The sequence below is a fragment of the Haemaphysalis longicornis genome, unplaced genomic scaffold (assembly GCF_048455015.1).
Source record: "Haemaphysalis longicornis isolate Haplotype H1 unplaced genomic scaffold, Haemaphysalis longicornis Haplotype H1 scaffold_5, whole genome shotgun sequence".
In the NCBI taxonomy this organism is placed as follows: Eukaryota; Metazoa; Arthropoda; class Arachnida; order Ixodida; family Ixodidae; genus Haemaphysalis; species Haemaphysalis longicornis.
The window spans coordinates 173,687,891-173,709,928 of record NW_027526385.1 but is presented as its reverse complement, the minus strand read 5'-3'; the positions used below and the strand labels follow the sequence as shown (position 1 = coordinate 173,709,928).

At 43.5% G+C, this 22,038-nt stretch overlaps 1 protein-coding gene across 1 annotated transcript in view; it reads right to left on the bottom strand.

The window, feature by feature from the left end:
* LOC144138825 (cardioacceleratory peptide receptor-like) overlaps positions 1-21,401 on the bottom strand; it is a 137,951-nt gene extending 116,550 nt beyond the window's left edge. Inside the window, exon 1 of the mRNA XM_077671305.1 lies at positions 20,993-21,401. Within this exon, the coding sequence (XP_077527431.1) occupies positions 20,993-21,061 (69 nt within the window). The 5' untranslated portion in view covers positions 21,062-21,401. The remainder of the gene's footprint in view (positions 1-20,992) is intronic.
* Between the last annotated feature and the right edge of the window lie 637 nt (positions 21,402-22,038).

Below are 22,038 nucleotides of genomic sequence, written 5' to 3'. Positions count from 1 at the left end.
GCCTTTATAAGGAGAAGAAATAGCTGCGTCAGTTCAGATGAGGTGTGTGTTTTTATTTTGTATTTTTAGCCATGCAGTGTAGACGCAAGGCAAGATTTTCTGTTTGAAAGAGCAAGTTGAATAAAGTGCACGAGGCATGAAACACGGTTCTAACTGCGCCAGGTATGGTATGCACATGTCGGCGGACTCACTCATGAGTCCACGCACTCATACTCATTTGGACTGAAACTCACACGTGAGTTTGGGTTTGAGTGAGCGCGAGGCTAGTGTAGCATGGTGAGTTCGAGCTTGAGTGAGTTTGAGCCCGACTGAGTTTGAGCACGCCTGACACCGAGGGAGTTCTGAGTCCATTTTGAGTTTTTGAGTCCATTTTGAGTTTTGAGTACCATTTGAGTTTTGAGTACATTTTGAATTTGTGTAAATTTTGAGTTTTAACGATATTTTTAGTACTGAGTACATTTTGAGTTTGAGTACATTTTGAGTTTTGAATGCATTTTGAGCTTTGAGCACATTTTGAGTTTGAGTATACTTTGAGTTTTGAGTATACTTCGAGTACTGAGTACATTTTGAGTTCTGAGTACATTTCGAGTTTTGAGTACAATTTGAGTTTCAGTGAATTTGAGTAGTGGGTAGATTTTGACTTTGAGTACATTTTGAGTTTTGAGTACAATTTGAGTTTGAGTACAATTTGAGTTTGAGTACATTTTGAGTTTGAATGCATTGTGAGTTTTGAGTGCATTTTGAGTTGGAGTACATTTTGAGTACCGAGTTCATTTTGAGTTTGAATACATTTTGAGTTTTGAGTACATTTTGAGTTTGAGTACATTTTGAGTACTGAGTACGTTTTGTGTTAGAGTACATTTTGAGTTCTGAGTACATATTGAGTTCTGAATACATTTTGAGATTGAGTACATCTTGAGTACTGAGTACATTTTGAGTTTGAGTAGATTTTGATTTCTGAGTACATTTTCAGTTCTGGGTACAGATGAGTAGTCTAGGAGGCAGATATGGTTGACGGTTAAGTTTCATGTGCCGCTTTGGGCTCGCAATTCACGTTAGCTGCGGGTACGGCAGCATTCGCGATGCTAATGATCGCTTGGTGAGGAGGAGGAGGGGGGTGACTGATTTAGCGGCTGGACGTGTGAATAATAATCGACAGGTGAGGTTATAAAAAGCGTTATCGTACCTTTTCCTTTTGATGGATCCTCTCAGAAGATGGGAGAGGGTGGTTGGAAAGCACACGGCGGCGTTTTCTTGCTAGTTGCTCGCCTGGTTCTGTTAACGGTTTGATTTGCTAGGATCAAAAACGAAGCGGTGAGCACCGGGCGGAAGGGGCGGCGGCTGTCCCCTCCGCTGTTTCAAATGAGTTGTCAACTGAACTGACTTGGCGACGCCCATTTAGATAGAATAATGACGGCATTATGAGATACATTGTGTAAAAAGTCAAACACTGATTAAGTGATTGTAGGGTTTAACGTGCCGACGCAGCTCAGGCGATGAGGCGCGCCGTAGTGGAGGGCTCCGGATTAACTTTGACCACCTGGGGATCCTTAGCGTGCGCCGAAATCTCGTACGCACGGGCGTTGTTTTTGCTTTTCGCCTCCATCAGAAAAGCGGCCGCCGCGGCCTTGAATCGAACCTGCGACCTCGTGCTCAGCAGCACAACGCCTTAGCCACTGAGGGACCGCGGCGGGTAAAAAAAGTCAAACAGATGTCGCTAAGTCGTGTAAGTTATTAGTGTAAGGTCCCGATTAACGGAATCACGCGAGGTAAATTAAAAAAAAATGCTTCCTGTCTGTACTCATCAGACAGTCATAATAAGTCGTAGATTGGGTTAAAATTCAATATGATGCCACGAGGGCGTGTGGGGAATCATATCGTCATAGCCACTTTTCTGCGTATTGTTTTGCTGACCGCTTTGTTGCATTTCTTCACTGTTCTGACCTACTGTAGTTCCTCTTGTTTTGTCATTTAGTTACTGATACTATCGATGTCTTGGTTCATCTTGTGTATTTTTCAGTATGTACACACTTGGCTTTTGCTATTTTTTTGTGTGTGTGCGATGTATGTAGCCCTCCTGCTCGGGATTATGGCCTGCAGTATCTAAATAAATAAAGAAATAAATATTCACGGTCTAGATGAGGAGAATTACGTGGGACAAAAATGCGTTATGGGTATATTATGACCTAGTCATGGCTAGTCATATATTGGGGTAAAACTGACATTCATAGCGCTAGGACGTGTGGCGTATGAATTTAAATGTCTCGATGACGGGAATCACGTCGGAGAAATGCAGAAATGCTTCCTGATTATTATCATATGTCATAGCCATGATAGGTCACAAATTGGGTTAAAATTCAAAATGATGCCACTAGGGTGTGCGGGGCATCAAACTGAAGGTTAGACCACCGCACGGCTATTCAAGGTGGGCTTCGCGCGATCGCCTCTGTGTTCGTCATGTGCAGTGATAGGGGATGTACACCACTACGTAATGTGTTGCCCAGAGCATGATGTCGAGCGGACTGCAATGCTCTGAGCGATTCAAAAGCTGGCAGCCCCAGACAGCACTCTGGACCACATCGTCTTTCCAAGGGGACATTGGATGTTGCGAAGAGACGTGTCACGCCTTCTCCTGAGCTTCCTTGAGGAGACGGAGCTGGCAAACTTGTGGTTAAAGGACACTACCTTTGGCTAATTAGGAGGAGCTTGGGCGGAGCAATTGCCGGCATATCCAGTCAGGCTAACGCCGCCTGATCCCACAACAACCACCACCACCACCAGGTTGCGATGAGGGAAATCACATGGGACAAAAACGTGGTATGGCTTTTTCATGAAATAGTCATGGTTAGTCACTGTTTGGGTTAACATTCAATTTGATGCCACTAGGATGTGTTGGGTATCAAATTAATGGTCTCGATAAGGGTAATCACGTAGGACAGATGCAAAAATGCTTTCTGGTTATAGTCATGAGAGTCATGGCGAGTCTTATATAGGGTTAAAATTGGAAAGGACCTCGCTCGGGCGTGTAGGGTATCAAATTTGCGATCTTGATGAGGGGAATCACGTGGGACAAATAAAAAAAGGCTTCGTGGTTCTAATCATGAGACAGTCATGGTGAGTCATAGATTCGGTTAAACTTCAAGGTGAGGCTGCAAAAGCAAATGGGGTATCAAATTAAAGGTTTCATTTAGGGGAATCACTTAGGGCATATAAATAATGCGTCCTGCTTACAGTCATGAGGGTCATGGTTAGTCAGATTTTATTAAAATTCCAAATGATCCTGCTGGGTGTGTGGAAATAAAATTAAATGTCTCGTTGAGGGGAATCACGTGGTACAAATATAAAAATGCTTGCTGGTTATAGTTATAAGATAGTCATGGTGAGTCAGATTAGGTGAAACTTTAGAGTGACGCCAATAGAGCTTGTTGGGTATCAACTTAAAGGTCTCGATGAGGGGAATCGCGTGGAGTAAATAAAGAAATGCGTCCTCCTTATATGCGTCCTCCTTAGTAAATGATTGGGTTAAAATTTAAAGTGATGCCGACAGGGCATGTAAGGTATCAAAATATTGTCTCGGTGAAGGAAGGTGGATCGGGTGCAACCATCGGAAATCATGGCACTGAATAATGAGCAGTAAAGTAAAAAAGCCTTATTCAGTGCCCGATAGATATAATTGTACTCGTTAATTGTTGGCACGCCATCTTGAAACCGTGGTTCGTACGACACATTGCAGCACTCAACATCCGTCAACAATCCTGCGTTCCCATGAAACAGCTTAGGAACTATTGGGCTGATATGCTTCCTACGTATACGCTAAGAAGTAAGTGGATTGGCGCAATCAGGGAATGCCTTCAATCGCGCCCGCGATAGTGCAAATTTCCAAGCATGGCTTGCTGCTGTCGGTGCGCGTACGTGTTGACATTTAATACGCGCTCCCATACCTGATACTGAGTTGGTTGTTAAAGAAGGCCATGAAATACTCCTTTAACTGTGCAGGTCGTAGACTCACATGCTCATTAAACTAAAACATTTGCGGCCTCATAACACTAAATTCTGCTGCCAAACAGAGGCAACTTAAAGGGGTACTGACACAAAATTTTGAAGGCGAGATAACTTCGGAAATAGATTGGTGTGGACACATATACATCACCTGCAAAATATCAGCGGTGAATACAGCCTAGAACATATTTAAAATCAATTTTAAAGTGTGATAAACGCAACCGAGCAGCCAGAAGAGGACCACGCGCAATCGACATCCCGTGGGTATTTTGTAAATAAACAACATCCACACACGTCACGAGTTTGTGTTTGCCGCTTCCGCACTGCCGGCGCTTTTCGCCGGCTCGCCCGGCTCGCCGCTCCAATCGGAGGGCCGGAGGGCGGAGCTTCTGCTCTCGAGAACGAACGACCCGATCGTTGGCGGCGGAGGCGCCGTGAATTCGTCAGCTCATCGGGCAGCTTCCCGCAACCAAAGTTCTACAGCGATTCTAGGCACTCTGTTTCTATTACTTTTGATTTACATTGGACGCGAAAACCCGCCGGAGACACGAAAAGCCCACTGAGCGAGCCGCACGGTCGCTGTGCAGGCGGCGGCCACGGCCGCGAAGTGGCCCAGGCCGGCGCCGGTAGCTCGAGTGAATTGTTACAGCTGCACGAAATTGCACCAAAGTCCCAACCACGGCAGTTTATATGAGAAAGGAGTTAATGATGCGATGGCGGGTTGCATTAAAAATTGTCATCTGCACCGCTTACGAGAGCGGCAATCGAATATCCGCCGCAGTGCTAAGCCGAACACATCTGTAGGCGAACCTGTAGGCAGACCGCCCAGCTGCTCCCAGCGCGCGTCGTTCTCTAGCCGCGGCAGCATTTACACTCGCAGCGCCTGCGTCACGACCACGGTCGCTTTTTCATTAAGCGGCTCACGAGATCAGTACGTGGGGGCATTGGCAGAAACTGCCGGAGACACGGATTCGACAGGGCTACGGCAGCTTTGCTCTGTGATATCCCTCCGACGGTCACGTGGTCAGCTTTGTTCACACAAAATCCATCGTTTCGCGGCACTCGCTGAAACCGAAACTGCGACTGGCCGCATTGAAAATGCCTCTAGTAAACAACGGTTGCACGCTGAAGCAAATGAGGTTTCTACAGGTGATAAGTAGGTCACTAGCTACTTATCGCAACAAAAAAAAAAAAAAACATGATGCAAAATTTTTGTGTCAGTGCCCCTTTAAGTGATACACCAAGATTTGACGGCCGTTTGCTTGCTTAAAAGAACTTTAGCGTTTCAGCGGCGGGTGGGAACCGCGAACAGCTATTTCCTGACACGACCGGGCGTTCTCCGCCACCGCGACGCTTTTATTTCGCTTTCGGTTCAACTTTTTCGCATACCGAGTTGCAGCATAGGTGTCCGGATGATTTTTGTCTGCTTCCCGTCGATGAGATGAACAGAATATACCTCCAGAGAACAAAAACATGCGATAGAGATTGACCATGAGGGTGAATAAACAGTGCTTCCGGAAGGAGCGTACGACCGTACGTTTTCTGGAAAATATGCTTGGTTCGAAGTCTTTCCGATTCAGCTCGGCGACCAATTTGCGGCGGCACTCAAGGGGCGCAGGAAATTTGTGCAGCGAATAGATTCCGCACAGGCAGACACTTCCTTTGTCGTGGTGCACTTCACACGTTTGTTGCAAGAGCCGTTTGCCCTAACGCCGATTGTTGGTGCAGCCAACAATGGCGTAATTAGGCCCGGACGAGTAGCTCCTGTACATTGCCAAGTTATGGCAATGATGGCAACCTGCCCTCAGTTAAGAAAATAAACGTCAATTGGTGATGAAAAGTCGGGAGTCCTGCTTGCACGGTTAAACGCAGCATCACAGGCAACCCCCGTCAGGACAAAGCGCTTGTGAGGTGGCCCGAGCCTTAGGTGGTTGGGGACAAAATTTATGGGAAAATCTCACAGGTCTCAGACGCTTTTAACGTTCTCTTTAAAGCCCTGTCGAACTTGGCGCTGCTGACATACCGAATAAATGACACCGATTTTCGATGCGGAATGGACGTCTGATATCCACTCGCGGCACGGAGCAACAGCGTGGGACTGCGACGTCGTCTGCTCGCCCCGCAGTCTCCAAGAAATGCCCGCCAGGTGGTGCCTCGATCGTTCGAAAATGGCCGACCCATCAAAATTCAAGTCTATGCGAGTTATAGAAGCGGGGTACAGTGAGGAGTGGTTGGCTGTGGATGTTGACCCATCCCGACATTTAAAAAGGTTTCCTTGATTTCCTTTTCCATCTTGCCCCTGTGGCTATTCACCAGCGTTGTTTTGGTGAATACGCGGGCTTTTTTTCCAGATATTGCGAGCCGCAGTGATTCGACCAAGTCACATTTTAAAGTTGGCCTGGCCAAATGCCGCAAGCACGATTGATCCCTTTGAAGCAACAGATGGGGGTTTTTAATTGTAAGGCCCTTGGGTACTTGGTGAAGTAGGACGTCTATTCTACGACACAGCCGTCTCCGAACACCGGTTCAGAAACCAACGATGGTGATGGTCAGTCCAGAAGACGAAGTGTTCCTCCAAGTGTTTGATGATGGGGATAATGTGGAAGTGACATAAATGAATTTTCACGCTTCGGAGCTTTGCGCTTACAATATTGCAGTCCTTCAAAATTGAACTCGCCATTACTAAGTAGCTTGTGTTCGCTTTAGCTACACGCAAATCCCGACACGGAAACCAATAATTGTACAGTCCCAACGAGCTTACTACGCAACTCAAACTTTTCACTTATGAAGTGAGTGCACATAATGATCTTACGATGCCGTCATTGCCCGGTTTAAATTTTCTCCCTCAAACCCTTCCCTTTGACACCGAAATTCCTTTTGTGCTACCGTTCTAGCATCCGCGATAAATTTGCGCTGTCTACTCATAACTAGTACTGTTTAGCGGGATGCCCTTTTTACGTGCCTCACATGATTTTATTCATCGATACCTTTAGTTTGATACCCCACACACTCTGCCGGAATTTATTTGAATTTTAACCTAATTTATGACTTACCCTGACTATCGCATGAGGATAACGAGGAAGCTTTTCCTCGGAGTATTTGAGTAGTGTACCGCGAAAACGTTTGTACAAAGATATGATTGATGTGTGTCTGCCTGTTCCGGTTTATCGTCAGTTATATGCAGTGGGTTCAGGAAAAGATGTTCTAAAAAGAGTGAAACGAATGCCAGTACGTTCATCTGTTAAATCTTTCTTCTTTAAACTTCATAGCGGCACGCTTCCAGTAAAACCCTGGCTGCAGGAAAAAGGACTATATGTACACCCATGGACACTTAACTGTAGACTATGCCAAAAGCTGGAAACAATTGAGCACATCTTTCTAGACTGTTGGGATGCGGTGTTTCACTGGGACATCCTCCAACGAACCCTGAAAAAAGACTTACCATTAACGCCTTATGGCATTCGCTTTTTGCCCGTAAACAACGATGGAGGCGTGCCCTATGATATGTTCATGGCACTTAGTCTGCATTCTATGTGGAAAACTCGCATGGCGGTTCAAAATGCCGAAGAGGATGCTCGCACAGTGCGAGAGTACTTCATTGAAAGCGTTGCTTATATAAGAGAAGTATATCGAGTGATGCCGGAAGAGCCTGAGTGGTTACCCATTCTGGATGTTCTAGCGCAATTTAAGATGTTTTAAGCCACTCCCTTCAGCCGATTGGTGGCTGGAGCTAGTAATTTGTGTACTGAAAAGTGCGTGTTGTGTTGTCGCCAAGCAGGCAATAAAGAAAAAAAAAAAAAGAGGATAACGAGGAAGCATCTCTTATTTGCCCCAAGGGATTCCCCTCATCAAGACTTTCAAGTTGATACCCCGTACCTCGCGGCGGCATCACTTTGATTTTTAACCCACTCGATGACTCACTGTGACTATGTCATCATTACTACCAAGATTTATTTCTTATTTGTCCAACGTTATTTCCCTAAACAAAACTTTTAATTTGAGACCCCATACGCCTACGGGTCATCATTATGAAGTCCAACCTTTATTATTACTCACGATAACTAAGTCATGATTATAACCACGACGCATTTTTTTGTTTCTCCCACGTGATTTCCCTTCTCGAGACCTTCAGTTTCATACCCCGCATGCCCTACCGGCACATCACTTTGAATTTTAACCCAATCTGCTGCTATCCATGACTCCCATATTACACGGTTCGCCATTTTCGATATTTTTTCTTATTATTTCTTCTTTTTAGTTTTTTTTTAATTTCGTTTGATAAATTATCTACATTTACGCTTTTATAATGATTACAGGTTGAACTTCCGTGATATCTGAATTTTTATGGAAATGCAAGGCGTTACACGATCCTGGCCGGGGGACAGTGGGGGGGGGGGGGGGTACTGGGCAAAGAATGCTGCCCATTAAAAAAGCAAAGGCATATCTATGAACGCCTCGCGCTTCAGAGATTCGCGGGGACAGTTCGCTTTGACACAAGGCGTTTTTTCAGGATGCAGAGCAAGAGTGCACGGAACCGTAACCCTAAACAGCTTCGACGTAAATGAACTCAGCAGTGAGCGCACGTCCCCACGTCCAATATTGTTTGTTTCGCCCCAGGGCCCCAGCACACCATCGAGCCTGGACCGCCTCTGTCATGAACACGAACACCGAGCCTATGTGAAAAGTTTGGTATCCCTTATATACGTACAATTGATTGCAAGCAGTGCTAATCATCACGGGCAGCAGGTATAGCTGTATTAAATCTGCAACTAAAATTGTTTCCGACCTCACAGGAGTTACGGTATCATGTCGTGCCGAATGCAGGAGTTTGAGCTAACGAATTTGCACCCTTAATATTTTTACCATGCGTAAATTTTAAAACTCTGAATGCGAATGAAATCCGAGTCCATCTGAGCTCGAATAAATTCCTAGCACGAGAGAGTTGTGAGCCCATTTGAGTTCTGAATTCATTTTGAGTTTTCAGTCCATTTTGAGTTCTTAGTTAATTTTGAGTTCTGAGTACATTCTGAGTTTTCAGTACCTTTTGAGTTTGAGTACATTTTGAGTATTGAGTACATTTTGCGTTTGAGTACATTTTTAGTATTGAGTAAATTTTGCGTTTGAGTACATTTTGAGTTCTGAGTACATTCTGAGTTTTGAGTATATTTCGAGCACTGAGTACATTTTGAGTTTGAGTACAATTTGAGTATGAGTACATTTTGAATACTGAGTACATTTTGAGTTTGAATACATGTTGTGTTTCAGTAGATTTTGAGTTTGAGTACATTTTGAGTTCTGAAAACATTTTGAGTTTTGAGCACGTTTTGAGTTTTGAGTCCCAGTGAGTTCTGAGTTTTGCGCTCACTGTGAATTTGAGTTTGAGAGAGCTCAGATGTGCTGCTCAGAATTGAGTCTGAGTGTAAGTGAGTGGTGATTCGAAAAAAAAATTGTGTGTGAGTTTGAGTGAGCCGCGCCAACTTTGCCGAGGTATGACGGTACGGGGGCAGTTTCAAATTAGCAGTAAACTCCAGTTCCGTAGAGAGTCACTCACAAGATTAGTTGTTCTGTCTCTGACAAAGACAATCAATTGAAGGCCTTCATGTTAACTTTTTCGGCCGGCGCTCTTGTCATGCGAGCAGTTGTGAGCATCCACTGGAGATAGGCCGATGCTGACGCACTTGGCATGGCCCGTTTCGGTCGGTCGTTCTCCTCGCAGGGTAGTAGCTCTGGCTAAGCCTGTCGCAAAAATCTGGTTTGCAGCCAGAACAAAAGGAAGGCAGTTCTTCTTATGGCAAACCTGATATTACCCATCTTGACGCGGTCAAGCGGCACTAAAGCTCGCCGGGACAAGGAGACCTCGAAAAAGAAGAGAAAGCTACACAAATACGACGAATAATCGGATAATCTCTCAGCTTTGGGGAGCGCCTTGGCGAGCACCAGCCTGGACGACCAGCTTCGGCTGGCTCGAAGGGCTGTCGATGCTGCCCGCGCTCAAGGCATCCTGGACTGAGGACGCCTCCTTCAAGCTTCAGCACAACCCCCCTGTTGATTTAAATAAACTTTTATTCTCTCAGCACTCTTAATCTGCTTTTCCATTTCGTTATCCTTACGGTTACTCCGAAGCATTAATTGAGCACGCCAATCCAGACAGGGCCGTATTGCTAATTTTTTTATTTTGTTTTATCTCCCACAGACGCCAGTTTAGGTATAACCATGCGATTTCGTGAGTTTATTCCCACTTTCCCAGCGAAGCTCTCGTGTACTAGGTTCTGGCAAAAATTTTGTGCGTCTGTTATGTCGAGTCGTGTCGACGAAGCATCAAATATGGTCGCCCCTGAGCTTGTGTAAACGTAAAATTCTCTGCTGCTCTCCGTCTAATGCAGGTATATTCATATATATATATATATATATATATATATATATATATATATATATATATATATATATATATATATATATATATATATATATATATATATATATATATATATATATATATATACCGGGTGTTTCAGTTAACACTTTCAAAAATGCCTGAGGGTAGGGTTTTCAAGAAACATAAGAATTCTCTTAAGGAACAAGCTATCAGGTTCGGCGGACGTCAGCCGTTATGAGAAACATGCGAATTACATAGTTAATTAACTAAAACTCTCTAACGAACTTTTTAATTAGCGAAGTTTGACGAATATTGCCAATGGCGAGTTTTAGCCACGGAGACGACGATAACGGACCAGTTTTTAATTAGGCAAAGAAAAATGCACTCTGTAGAGCCCTGCAGCCCGCGAAAATCAAGTTTTTTTCCCCCCTGAAACCGAAACGCAGCGCACATGGTGCGCCAGAAGTCTTGTGCAAACGCAACATCCGCTGATGACGTGTTGCAGTGAGCGTGTCGCCCAATTCAAAAAGGCTCTGGTGATTCCCCACGGTGGGGAATCAGCTGATATGAACTCCATCGCCTCTTGTATTTTTTCAATGATCAACGCTGACCTTATAACACGGCTAGCATTATCTTTTGTTTCGTTGGTAGGCGCAAGAAAGAGGCTAGCCATTGCCCACAACACGGTCGCCCGTTTCGGGAGTCCTAGTGGGCGTTGGCGACAGTTTTGTTTTGTTTTTTTATTGTCTCAACCACATCTGACGCGGCTACCAGACATGCAAGATGTGAAACGTCACCATCCGTTCCTTTTTTTTTGTTAGGTTTATTTGCTGTTCGTTTATAATCGCTGCGTGTTAGAAAGAAGCGCATCAGACAAAGGAAACGTTTGTTTGCTTGGCGAGGAGGGCTTTCGCGGCTGTGGCTGCTTGCTGAGGCTTCCTAGGTAGGGAAAATTGCACTTACATTTCGAATTGGCCGCCACATTCATTGAAACACGTCACCAGCCGACGTTGCGTTCGCTCAAGACTTCCAGCGCTCCTTCAGCGCCGAGTTTCATTTTTGAGCGGAAAACAACGGCAGGTTTCCTCACGCTACAGTCCTTTAAACACCGACTTTTTTGTTGTTTTGTTTTAAGTTTTTTATTGACTCAACCACATCTAACGAGGCTACCAGACGTGCAAGATGTGAAACGTCACCATCCGTTCCTTTTTTTTTCGTTCGGTTTATTTGCTGTTCGTTTATAGTCGCTGCGTGTTAGAAAGCGCATCAGACAAAGGAAAGGTTTGTTTGCTTGGCGAGCATTCATATATTCGATAAATTCGAGCATTCATAGATTCGATGCATTCATATATTCGATAAATATTGGAAGCCCACATACCTAATAAATATAGTTACCAGTGGAACTTCGCGTGTCATCTTTACAGAAGTAAAAGGAATCTACGTCTTTCTGAACTTAATTGAACGAGCCCACATACCTAATAAATATAGTTACCAGTAGAAGTTCGCTTGTCATCTTTACAGAAGTAAAAGGAATCTACGTCTTTCTGAACATAATTGAACGCGTCATACACAACCCCCTGCAATTTTTTCATTCACCAAAGCACGTGATTTCTGACAATCAGTACGGATATTCTGAAACGAATCAAGCGAAACAGCGTTAAAGGGGCCGGAAGACTACAAACAACCTTGGTTAGTTTGAAAAAACTAGCCTTTGCCAACTCACTCAGCTTCATTCCAGCCACGACAGGCAACAAAAAAATGAGAAAATTATGACAAAATTCAAATTTCGCTCCGGGTAGGTTACGCGACCCAGCATTACGAAAAAACTTCCCAAGAAAGTGGAGGGGGGGGGGGTTGAAGTAGCTACTGCTTTATCTGTTTTTCTTAATATCACCATTATTTTTGGTCAACGGAAGCGATAAACTTTGTATTTTTAACTGCGAAGCTGTATAGAAAATCGTAATTTTTAGTGTCCAAGAAATATACCAAGAAAATGCCTAACCCTCGTTTGTGCGGGCCTCGCGACGACCGCCCAGCGTCCCCTGAAGAAGTTCGTCAAGCCAAGCATCTCACTTAGGGAGATACGCTAAGATTGGCAAAAGAAACTCCAGCGCTCACCGTAATCGTGGCAAGACTTGCTCGGAACGAGAAAGACACGTCATAGCATATGCCCCTCTAAGGTAATGTCTAATGCTTCTCACTTCCAAATAAATGAAAGACGCTGACACGTATAGCAACAACGATGGAGAAAAGATCGTTGCGGCAGGGAATAAGAAGAAAATCGGGTGCAATCGTGCAATTAAACGTTCATGATGGTTGTGCAGGTTGCGTGCGTACGGCTTCGCTAACTTCAAGTATCACGCGTTAGTGTGAGCTTCCTTCTTTATTGTTATCGAAACGATTGAGTCTTTTCAATGAACAAAACTTGCAATTGTCTGCATGGCATTTTAATTAACAGGTTCAGACCAAATAATTAGACTAACGGAGGTCGTGCGTTCAGCGTTATTATAATGAGAACTATTCATTAACTTGAGAAAGGGCTTCAGACACAGTCGCATTGAACACGAGTGAAACCACAGTGAAAGTATTCAAAGAACAATTTAGGTATGGACTACGGCTTTAGTATTATGATACGCCGCTATAGCACGCCGTCAGCCACTCGATGTTAGCCGGAACATTTGATGCAGGCCTTTCCCGGATAAATAATATCAACCATATTCGTGTGAAGGCAGCGCGGCTGCTCGGTATGCAACGCCCTTTTATAGCTTTTGACTTGTATGGTTTAGAGTGCAGGTATATTACGCAATATTCATGCACAATTTACATATTGTGTGCTATAATCGGATAGGAGCTATGGAACTGGTATTAAAACCTTGATGCGATGTTGCGTAGTGCGATCTGCAAATTGAACTTCTCGAACCTATTAGTTCAACAGATGATATGATGCAATACAAAATAAAAACAAGCCTTGATTCTTAAACCTGCGGTGTTAGTATTTAAGCAAGTTACCAAAAATTACGATGTTTTTTCTTAGAAATTTTATTACCGTGTCATATGCCCTTCGTCACACATTAGTTGTTGTAAACAGTGTACGTACGAAATACGGCGTGCAAATGAAGGACTAACTCATCATGACATTATGCATTACAGTAAAGCCCGCTTACATCAAACATGGAAATATCGAATTATTGCCTATATCGAACTCTTGTACAATTCTGGTAAAAATTACATGCATTTAGAACTTTTTATATAGGACGCGATTTTAGATGTCATTATCCGCATGTCATTGTCCGCGTTGTTGCCCAAAACAGCTGATTTTCTTGAGTGTGTTTTAGCTATTACGTACCTGAGATAAAACACTTTTACCTCCATTGTGAAGCACCGCCGCAATGACTTCCCAAAGTCATTCGGAGCGTTCGATTTGTCCTCCGCACTTTCTCTGTGCTCCATATCCACGGAGACCACTCTGTAGATTTTTCAGTCATTTTCACACAAGGATCATAAAAAAACAATCTGATTCTGATTTGTGGGGTTTAACGCGCCGACGCAACGCAGGCGATGAGGCGCGCCGTAGTGGAGTGCTCCGGATTAATTTTGACTACCTGGGGATCTTTATCGTGCGCCGAAATCTCGCCCACACGGGTAAAAAAACAATCACCAAACTGATTTTCTTGGAGGCACCTCAGACGCCGGAATTATTGTTAACGCATGAGTGAGTCTTTTTTTTTAAAGCAGCAGCGAAAATTGTTAGACGGACCCTTTCTGTACTTTATATTGAATGTAACTACCTCTAGTTCTCTACTTGATCTTTTCTTCTGAAAAAACCTCACAATTTTATTGCAATGTGTTTTTACGTTCTGTAAACATCCGTGATGCACCGCTTTCCCCAAAATTATGAAACCTTCGCGGCGGGCAATAAAATTTAATAATAAGGCTATTTTAACACTACAGCTCATCAGACCATTCCGCGGGAATAAGATTCTGCCAAATCTGAGGAAGTGCAAACAAGCGCAACACACAGGTAGAAATGTGCTGCGAACCCTGCAATGGCTGTGGAAATTCTCATTTCTTTCTAGTAGGAGCTTCTTTTATTCTAAGGAAAATGCTGAGTAGACAACCAAGATATTTGTACACTTTACTACTAAAAGGTCAACAGAATTGGTCCTGTGGGGCTCAGCGTTCTCCCTTAAACGTATAAATGAAAAGGCCTTACGTTCTTCTTGTAAAAGGTGCGGCAGTGTAATCATATCAGCGGCGACCTATGTCCTTAGAAGGCAATGCGTGCATGCAAAGACTTCACTGATAGAGCTCTTACATTTAAATCTTATTATGACAAAGCTTTGGGGATAATAATTTGGAATATGCGTCTTCATTTGAGTTAACCTGCAAATTAAGGAAGAGACATGGTTTCATAAGCACCAAACGGTTAAACTGCAGAAAAACTTATGTTGAGTAGCGCCGATAATGTTTTACGCTCCCAAAGTTTTCATTATCGAGTGTACATGGTTAGCAATATAAAAATGAAAGCATTACGCGCTTCATGAGAGCAAAATGCAGGCGTATGTTTTTACCTGATGGCGCAAAGATGGCTGACAGCGAAAAAATTAAAAGCACGCCAAAAAGCTTGAACTTAGTCCACGTTCTCGTAAAGGTACATCTAAACAATGAAAATTATGGGTTTTACAATGAAGCTTTTACTTGTAAATATGGGTGGAAGTTGGACCTAAGTCTCCGGGGTGTGAGACAAATGCGGCACTTGAGGCCATGGCTTGTCCAGAGTTCTGGCTGACTAAAGCCGTGCCTTCTGAACGCGTCATTCGGCACGTGACGAGGAAATTGTTTATTTCATTTCATAAATAAAGCAGACCACAGTTGTGGTCCCGGCAGGACGAGTACTTGAATATCACGAAATTAGAAAAAGAGCAAGAGGGACAAAAAATGAAACGGCAGACATTGCATTGAAATTGCCTATACTAAGACACAAACAGCAACAACAAAACACAGTGTTATACATAATCTAACGAGCATGGCTTAGTAATGGAATTCCACTCAGACACGGTCCGTAGAAAAAATTAAAACTTGTAAGTATCAGTATGCGCATGGTATGGTGTTAGCGATCTAGGGTGGTGGTGCCGAGTGTGTCTTGTAGTCAGGACGGATATATACAGGGAGGGGTCGATAGCCAATTCATGGTTAGTAAGTGAGCAGACGAAATGGAGACGAAGATTCTGTCTGCTTAACTTAAGGTTGAGAATGTTATTGGCAATAATTAATTCAGAGGAGGAATTCGTGCGACAAAATTTCGAAAAAGGAACCTAGCAGCTTTCCTCTGAATCTGTTACAATTTATCGATGTTATTGGTGGTGTACGGTCCCATACTACAGCAGCATACTCAAGTTTGGTCTAACGTATGAATGGTAGCAAAGAAGTTTAACACTTGAAGGAGAATTATGAAGTTTTTGGGTCAAGAAACACAGTTTTCGAAAAGCGGAGGAGCAGATATAGTGGATGTGCAAGTTCCAGGAAATATTATTAGTAAACGTTGCGCCTAATTATTTGAAGCTGTTGACTTGGTTCACAGCACACGATCCCAGTGTTTACTGAAATTCTAATCGAGAATTTTTACGCGTTATGCGAAGAGAAACAGTTTTCTCTACGTTGACAACCATGTCCTATTCCTTGCACGAACTCTATATGTTTACCAGGTTTGTGTTGAGTTCTATTTCGTATTGCTTGGTTGAGATTTCACGTAATAAAATACAGTCATCTGCAAGCAGCCGGATATGAGTGGTGGGTGTAACTACAGTGATGATATTATTGATGTATAACAGAAAAACCAACGGCCCCAAAGCACTACCTTGGGGCACTCCGGGTGTGACGGGAAGATAGCTGGATGCATGACCATCAATAAAAACATACTGCTTTCTATTCAGCAAGTACCTGGACACCCATGCTAGAACATTTTCTGGAAGATTGATATTTTTTAATTTTTGAATAATTCGTCATGAGGAACGTTATCAAATGCTTTGCTAAGATCAAGAAAAATCGTGTCTATCTGAACACTATTGTCAAGGGTCTTAGGAAACTCGTGTATGATGGTGACCAGTTGAGTCACAGTCGAATAGCCGTTCCTAAAACCATGGCAGCTTGTTAGAATCGAATGTCTTTGAAGGAATTCTATAATACGGTTGGCTATGATGTGTTCAATTAATTTGTAGCATGTTGAAGTTAAAGATATTGGACGGTAGGTATCCGGAATTATTCGATCCCCCTTTTTAAATATTTGGATGACTAGCTATCCTCCAGTTACGTGGTAGTGTTGCAGTTAACAAAGACGCATGGAATATGACAACAAGAAATTTGGCAATGCATTCAGCATAACGCCAAAGAAACACATTCGGAAGGTCATCAAGACCACAGCATTTTTTGCTTTGAAGTTTAAAAGCATTGAGACCAAACTAGAATGAGAAATGAAATTTGCTTCACACGGTTCAAATAAAAACATTTCAGGCGCACATATTGCTGAACTTTCAAACACGCTCTGAAAAGAAATGTTGAAGTCATTTGCGATGTCACTGGATTTGTAACCATGCGCCCTTTAAAAGAAATTGACATCACTGTCTTTTTTTATCGGATAGATAACCCCAGAAATCTGGTGGGTCACTTTTAATTAAGCTTGGCAGCGATATTCTTTGGATTGTGGCACTTCACTTGCAAGGCTTCTTTATAGCTTATGGATCACATCGCGCTGGGCGTGCCTCTTTTTCAATCGTGTAATTTTCCGCTTCAGATGGACAATACTGCACGTCATCCAAGGTGTGCGTTTGTTCGCTTCTTTACCTTTGTTCGCTAGAAAGTAGGTGATAAAGTGGCGGTATATTTCTAAAAAATGACCCCAAAGAGCTCATGTGTCATTTACATGCTCACTAGAAGGTGCCCGGGACGGCACAGTAGAACAACTGGCCCACCCCAGCCATGGAGCAAGGGAATTGCGGGGAAGTAGTGGCGTGAAGTAGCGTCAGTCTGCCCGAAAAATCAACCGGGGCCGTTTCTCGTGATAGGAAGTACATTACGACGCACGTGTTGCCGGTTTCTTTACCGGCTAAGCGCCGTCGACCCCGCAGATACAACAACCAGGCTCAAACGCAACATGCGAAGAATGCAGCGTGGAGAGGCGAATAAATTCGGCGATAAACGTTGACTGGGTAGGCCGTAATGGTTTTGTGTTCAGAGCAAGTAAGACGTTTTAAGTGTCCCGGGAAATTGTTCCCTGTTGAGACAAGTGCAATTTGAACAGCGTTTTAGAGCTCTTACCTCCATACAACTCTGAAATGCTTTCAAAGCAGCAAATATAGGAACCATTGCTCAGTCTTAGCGCTGACGTCATTCGCAAAACAACGAAACGTCATTATGAGAGGCTTCATTTTTGTTGCTTTGTCACTCAGCTAAAAGTAACAGTAGAGTGAAGACGCAATGGTAAAGAAAGCAGGTGGATATTTAAGAGGCTATACGCATAATAGATAACGCGGATGATTATTCTGGAAAACAGACTTGAGGGGGGAATTGATGTTTGATTACAGACTGGTATGGGATACTCTCCGAATAAAGTTCGGTATATTTTCTGTCTAGATGAGCATGAGTTTCGGAAGCACAAGTATTTCAAGGAAGGGGAAACAAGTGGTTTGAATTTTATTTAGCAAGCTGAAACTATTGCGGGAAGCATCAGCAAGGAAAAAATTAGGGAGGGCTGTTATGGCACCAAGCGTCATTAACATACTAATGTAATAAAAGAGCAGGTAATAAAGTGATGAAAAGGTGGTGACAAATGTTTATTAAAAGGAAATAAAAGCAAGGTAACCAAGGAACCAAATTATTAAGGGGACTGTAAGGAAGGGCATTTCAACTATTTTTAACGTATGTGGAATTACCTTTGTGGAGTCCAGTAAAAATGGCATAAAAAACTTTCATTTGTTTTCTCACGAGACTGCCCACACTGCAACTGACTCCTGGGGACAAGTGATATCACGTTATTTTGTTGGCAAAACCTCCCCCGATTAACAACCCATCTCTCAAGCATTGGCAGTCCGCGCTGACCAGGGCGGCATCGGAGCTTCCCCAACCCTGGAGCAACAAGCCCTGGCTTTGGCGCAGGCCCGCAACCTCGTAGTCATGTTCGGCTGACCACAACACCCTGCCATAATTGTCTTGCTCAAACGAACGTTCATTCCTCCTGTGGAGAATATATGCACAACACGTGACACCCGCGCACGAGCCTGGCAAGGTCATCATCATCATCATCAGCCTATCTATGCCCAGTGCGGGGCAAAGGCCTCTCCAACGGATTTCCAATTGTTCCGGTCCTGTGCTAACTGCGGCAATGTATCCCCGGAAACTTCTTGATCTCATCTGCCCATTTAAGTTTCTGCCGCCCCCTGCAACGCTTTCCTTCTAGGGATCCACTATGTTACTATTAATGACCAACGGTTATCTTGCCTTCGCATTACATGTCCTGCTCACACCAATTTCTTCTTATTAATTTCTACGAATATGTCCTTAACACGCGTTTGTTGCCTGACCCACTCCGTTCTCTTCTCGTCCCTTAATGTCACTCGCTCAAAAATTGGCCCTTGTGAGCAATTAGCGTTATGGACACTTTCGACGTCATAGTGAAATCATACTATTTTGAACCTATTTTATGCTTGTTACTTTCAATGATGTAGTTCCTTGAGGTACCCCCAGAAATAGTCCTACGTGGTGCGTATGGTGAATCCGAATTAGAAGGTATAGTTATCTCCAAGTTTAGTGATGGCTGCGAAGCGCATAAATATTGAAATGAAATGCTACTAGGCATTGTACGAAGACAATCAAGCAGTATTGGTTGCTTGGTTACACGTATGGATAGTTTGCAGACGAGCGATCAGAAATGACAGGTCTGCGGCGCGTCACAGTGGCACCAAAGGTCGAAGGCAATGAATGTGACGCTTTTCAGGCGTCAACGTGTGTTAGTACTGCTGTTGTTGGGATTTTGCATAGAAAAACAGGGACTACTGCGTATAGATGTGCTAGATAAATTAACAGAAGTGGCTATGATATGATCACGAATATAAGTGTAAGCGGCATATTCTCTACCGGAAAATGCAGCAGCGAGAATAATAATAGGCGAGGCGAGAAAATTGTTTTATTCTTCAAACCCCCTTGTTTAATGTCGCACCTTGAAACTGAACTGTGAACCGTATCCGAATCTTTTTAAAAATATTTGTCTAAAGGAGATAACATAACGCCATATTTTCCTGGGGCCCAAAGCTTGACCATAGGTTCAAAGGAAGTAACCTCGTAGTTTGGTTCAATAAGTGCAGCTGTTTACAGAAGAGTTTGCAGAATAACACCCCTTTGCCGACAGAAGTACCGCTGCCTTCCAAAATACGAAACCAAAAAAATTCGCCATCCAGTTCCAATTCCTGATTGCGATTGGAGCATTATTCAAAGGAAGAACAAGGCTGCGTAGCATTCTGGTAAACTGAGGTCGTCTATTTGATACATTGTCCATTTTTGAAACGTATCCCTGGTAGTTACAAAAAAAATGTAGCGTTTAGTATGTTTAATCGGTCGCCACGTACGTACCATATTTCAGCTGTTAGAGCAGAATCGTATTTTATGAGCTGTTCGGGATTTTCGCACGCGGAATGTTTTTTATGAAATAATTTATTTTATTGTCGCAGATAGGCTTAGTGTGAACTAGAATACCAGATTTTTATGTGCGAGTTTTGCTTCAGACACTGAGTTAAAAAACAAATACACATATGTCATCAGCTTGGAACGCAGAAAATTGGTACCAGTTTTACAGCTAAGGTCATAATTGAGGCAGTAATAGTGCCTGCATGCTACTGGAGATGTGCTGGTCACACAAAGCTCTACTGTTGTGGCTAGTTATATTGCTACATAAATTACGCTTACCACCCCTTGGGGAAATTTTTTTGCACAAAACAGGTCCAAAAAGAACGCGAAACAAAACATATGCAGTGCTGTTATGTAACCAAGTGATCAATGCAACAATGGCAATGCGAAAAAGCCCCCTTTCCGACTTTCTGACCCTTCGTAAAGCTTAAAAGAAGCCTTTAGTATGAAAGCACTGCAAATAGCGCCGAATATTTATGTTAATATTTTTTCGTGAGCATGCACCCATTGAACGCTATCTGATGCCTTAATAAACTAGACACGATTCCTTTGTTAATAATGCTTACACGGTGAAAATATGCACTGAACTTGGAATGGTTGCGTGTTGAGCTCTTATGAAACGAATTTAAAAGCTGGTAAGGAGGAATGTCAGTAGTGCAAACTGAATTTTGAATTGTAGGCAGCATTTGAAGGATTTATTTTGATAGCGATGCATCTCAAATACAGCAAGATACGTAAATAAGAACGTATCTTGTAAAAAGGAGGCGAGAGACGTTATAAATGTTAAATCGCTTGAACTTTGAAAAAAAAAAACTCCATTCAACTAATCAGTTTACTTAAAAGGCAAAAATACATTCATAAACCTTTGCATGCTTAGACAAGTTAAAAACCCCAACATTTCGAAAGGGGCAAATCAACAGCGAGCACATTCATGCACAGTACCTGGTAAAAGTCGAAGGGCTCCAACTGAGTGTCATTAGACGACGAGCTGTTGTTTTCCTTGAAATCCATGATTCGAAGCAAGGGGACCACAATCGCTGCGGAGCGAAGCCGGCGCGCACAGTTACCCTACGAATCACCGATGAACTAAGCACACAAACTAAAACGCGCGTTCGTCGACAGTTTACCACCACGTGAAGAGAACACAGAAAATATTTAAAATAAAACCAGTATAATGTAGAATTAACATTAAATTTTTCACTGCTAGCTTCCGAGTAGATCTGAATCAGGGCAACACTTTAAATCGGTCTGTTTCGAAAGGTGACGCCCAAAAGCTTCACCGCTAAGTTTGGCCAACTCCTCCCAGCGCTGCCAACGGTAGCGCCGGGACCGCACTCAACGCCCTCGACGATGCGAGTAAGCCGCGCTCTGAGATGTTTTCGCCGGGAAAACTCTGGGAGCTGCCTGGTCCCCGTTCTCCTCACCTCCTCTCCCGATTCGCCATTAACGCTTACTCACTCGCCTTCTCCAACCTGGTGGCGCCATCTCATTACAAGCGCCAGCACCAATATCCGAGCGACGACCGCGGCGTCAGCCAAGCCGGCGGTTGGAGAAAAGGCCGAGTGAAATGTGATATAAACCGAAAGGGGAAACTTGAATGCCCCTCGGAGATGTAAGGGAGGTGCATGAAGGCTACAGCTGGTTGTCTTAAGAAAAGCGTGACGCCTGATGTGGCGTAATTTCTTGAGGAAGCGCGGACGTTTCAATTTCAGCAACCCTCGCAATGGGCGTGAATATTTTAGAAGATGGGGTTGAGGGGAGGGGGCTGGTGCTACAAGAACTGGAACCGTCACTTTCACGATACTACGCAAGGAAAGCGTTATTGTAGGATTAGTGTATTTCATTGAACAACAAAGCAAATTCGTTACAGGAACACCCAGGAATGCCCAAATTTTTCATCACTCGCGTGCAGTCAAACCCGCCCTGTCGGAAAACTCCGCGTTTTCCAGCATTTGGAGAGCGATGAAATACGCCGAAAAGAACGGAAT